This window comes from Protopterus annectens, chromosome 5.part0 (assembly GCF_019279795.1).
Source record: "Protopterus annectens isolate FY-2018-M chromosome 5.part0, PAN1.0, whole genome shotgun sequence".
Taxonomy (NCBI): domain Eukaryota; kingdom Metazoa; phylum Chordata; order Ceratodontiformes; family Protopteridae; genus Protopterus; species Protopterus annectens.
Genome location: NC_056735.1, coordinates 1,705,454,082 through 1,705,456,581, shown reverse-complemented (window position 1 = coordinate 1,705,456,581; position 2,500 = coordinate 1,705,454,082). Strand labels below are relative to the sequence as shown.

The window sequence follows — 2,500 nt, the reverse complement described above, 5'->3', positions numbered from 1 at the left end:
CATAGAACACTGTAGAAAAGTAAAACTCATTAAAAAATAAATACACCACTGCCAGTGGGCATATATAAACTGTACCATCAGAGTGTTCCCATAAAGAACAGTAATTTGGGAGTACATCATCAGGGAGATGAAGTCTACCAACAGGAACCTCACACTTCATGAGTGGTAGGGAAGTCTTGCCTGACACTACCAATTGTTTATATCTATTTTTTTTCTTCTCCAGATCTGTATTAAGCAGCCCCTTTGTTCAGTGTTGGTTTAACTAACTATTTTATCAGTCTCGATGTATCATTAAAATACTTTATAATCACGATGTATAATAATTCCTAACAGGATACTTGTGGATGTCCTAATTCTGTTATAATCACAACTCTGATTCATCTAATCTTGGCATAAGTAGTTTTTAATACAAAAATCAAGGTATAACATATATTTAACTCCGCACATTTTTTCTAGCTTGATACAGTAATACATATTCAGTTCTTTTATTTATGCCTTTTGTTTATATGATAGCTTTACAATATGTTTGATTCAATTATATTTTGTTTACCTGTCTGCTCTTCCTTTCACTCCGGGTTGTACCATATGAGCAGCAGGTTTTTGTCACTATTTCCTGACCCCTGAACTTCACAAATGAGTGCTGTATCTAGTCTGATATTTGTAGTCCAGGTTTTCTGATTTCTGAACATGTTTCTACTGCTTATTTTTCTGCACAAGAACAGCATTTTTTGTGTTCTCTTACTTGTTTATATGACCAAGTTGTCCTAACTGTTAAAATATCAAGCAACTCTCCGCTTACACTTGGAGGAACAAGGCTTATGTTGATGTTTGCAGCCTGTTCACTATATATGTAGCATACTGATAGTTAATATCGTATCAAATAATTCTCAATATTTCGCAATGATGTCCAAGCCATAGATATAAATTCCATGACAGAAATAGTTATGTGTAGATATCTTTTTCGTAGGTTCATAGATTAGTACTAGGTAAACTGCCCTTTTGGCCCATTTTAAGCCTTGTCAGGTACCCCATGTGAGAATCAAACCCTGCACCTTATGTCTGTAAGGTAAATACCTTAACCATTATGCCAACCTCCCACTGGCAGTGGTGGGACAAAAACCCACACCTCCAGAGACACTGAAGTCTAAGCTGCTCGCCACTTTACATCCTGTGCATACTTCCCATCACCCATGCTAACTTCCCTAGTCAACTGAGCCACAGAAGATGCCATTTTCTGGGGACAGGAATCAGTCTCGAGTAGGCTCTTTCCCATAAAGATTCTGTTGATTCATCATGTGATGTCTATTTTTATGGCACCAGCAATTCTTCTGGCATTCTTCTTCTTTTGGCTTTTTCCAGTTAGGGGTCACCACAGCAGATCACCTGTCCACTCATGATTTGCAGTGGAGTTTTTACGGTGTTGAGTTGCCAGCCTGGAGCCCAACCTTCCACAGAAGGCACACACATGCATGCACTCACACCTACGGTCGATTTAGAGTGTCCAATCCACCTACAGCATGTCTTCAGAATGTGGGAGGAAACTGGAGCACCCGGAGTAAACCCACGTGACCACAGGGAGGACATGCAGACTCTGCACAGAAGGCACCCCAGCCGAGGATCGAACTGGAAGACCTCTTGCTGTGAAGCGGCTATGCTAACTGCTGCACCACCGCAGCCGCCCTAGCAATTCTTCTGGCATTGCTTTTCAAAATATGATCATAAGGTTAATCTGTTATATAGAGATGTTAACTTCTTAATTAACTAACAGCAAATACATATTAGAAAGCTGATCAGAACTAAAATAACTGGACAATAGCCAAGTGTCACAGTGCTACATATCTAATGACTAGAGAAATGGATGCACAAAATAAATAATAAGGCATCTTTTGAGAAGTATTATAATTTAGCTGAAGAGTCAGCAGAAAGTCTAACCTGATCAATAGACAGCAGGACTAATGAGAAAAAAATATGTTTATTCTAAGAAAATGAATTCACAATGGTTGATTTTAATATGTAAAATATATGTGTACAATGAAATACACTATAAACAAACAAGTCATGTTATTACTTATGGAAACACAGTACAAGGAAGAATATATATGAAACACTAAATGCTTTCTTTTTACCTGTGATTTGCCCCAGTCTGCCTCCATGAAGGTACCCAACAAATCCTGCCAGATGTGCTCCAAGGCTGAGACCAATGAGATGGATAGAATCTTGTGTGCTTCCCAGAGCCTAAGGGATCACAAGGCAAATTAGCTGGTGTAATGCTTACATGAAAGCTGCTGTACAGCTGTTAAAAAAGCCTTAAGTGCAATTCATTGTCTGTTCTTCATGGTATTATATGTTAGGGGACGGCACTCAGTTTATTGATAATGCATTGAATACCATGATTGTGCTCTGAATTTGGGAAAAAGATAAACTAGTTAAAGCACATTCCTATCCCACGACCTGATGTTAACAACACCTTTGTAATATGTGTGTGTTTTTGTATATATGT

The 2,500-nt window shown here is 38.4% G+C and overlaps 1 protein-coding gene across 1 annotated transcript in view; it reads right to left on the bottom strand.

The window, feature by feature from the left end:
* PLA1A (phospholipase A1 member A) overlaps positions 1–2,500 on the bottom strand; it is a 444,480-nt gene that overhangs the window by 318,159 nt on the left and 123,821 nt on the right. Inside the window, exon 4 of the mRNA XM_044071493.1 lies at positions 2,127–2,235. Within this exon, the coding sequence (XP_043927428.1) occupies positions 2,127–2,235 (109 nt within the window). The remainder of the gene's footprint in view (positions 1–2,126; positions 2,236–2,500) is intronic.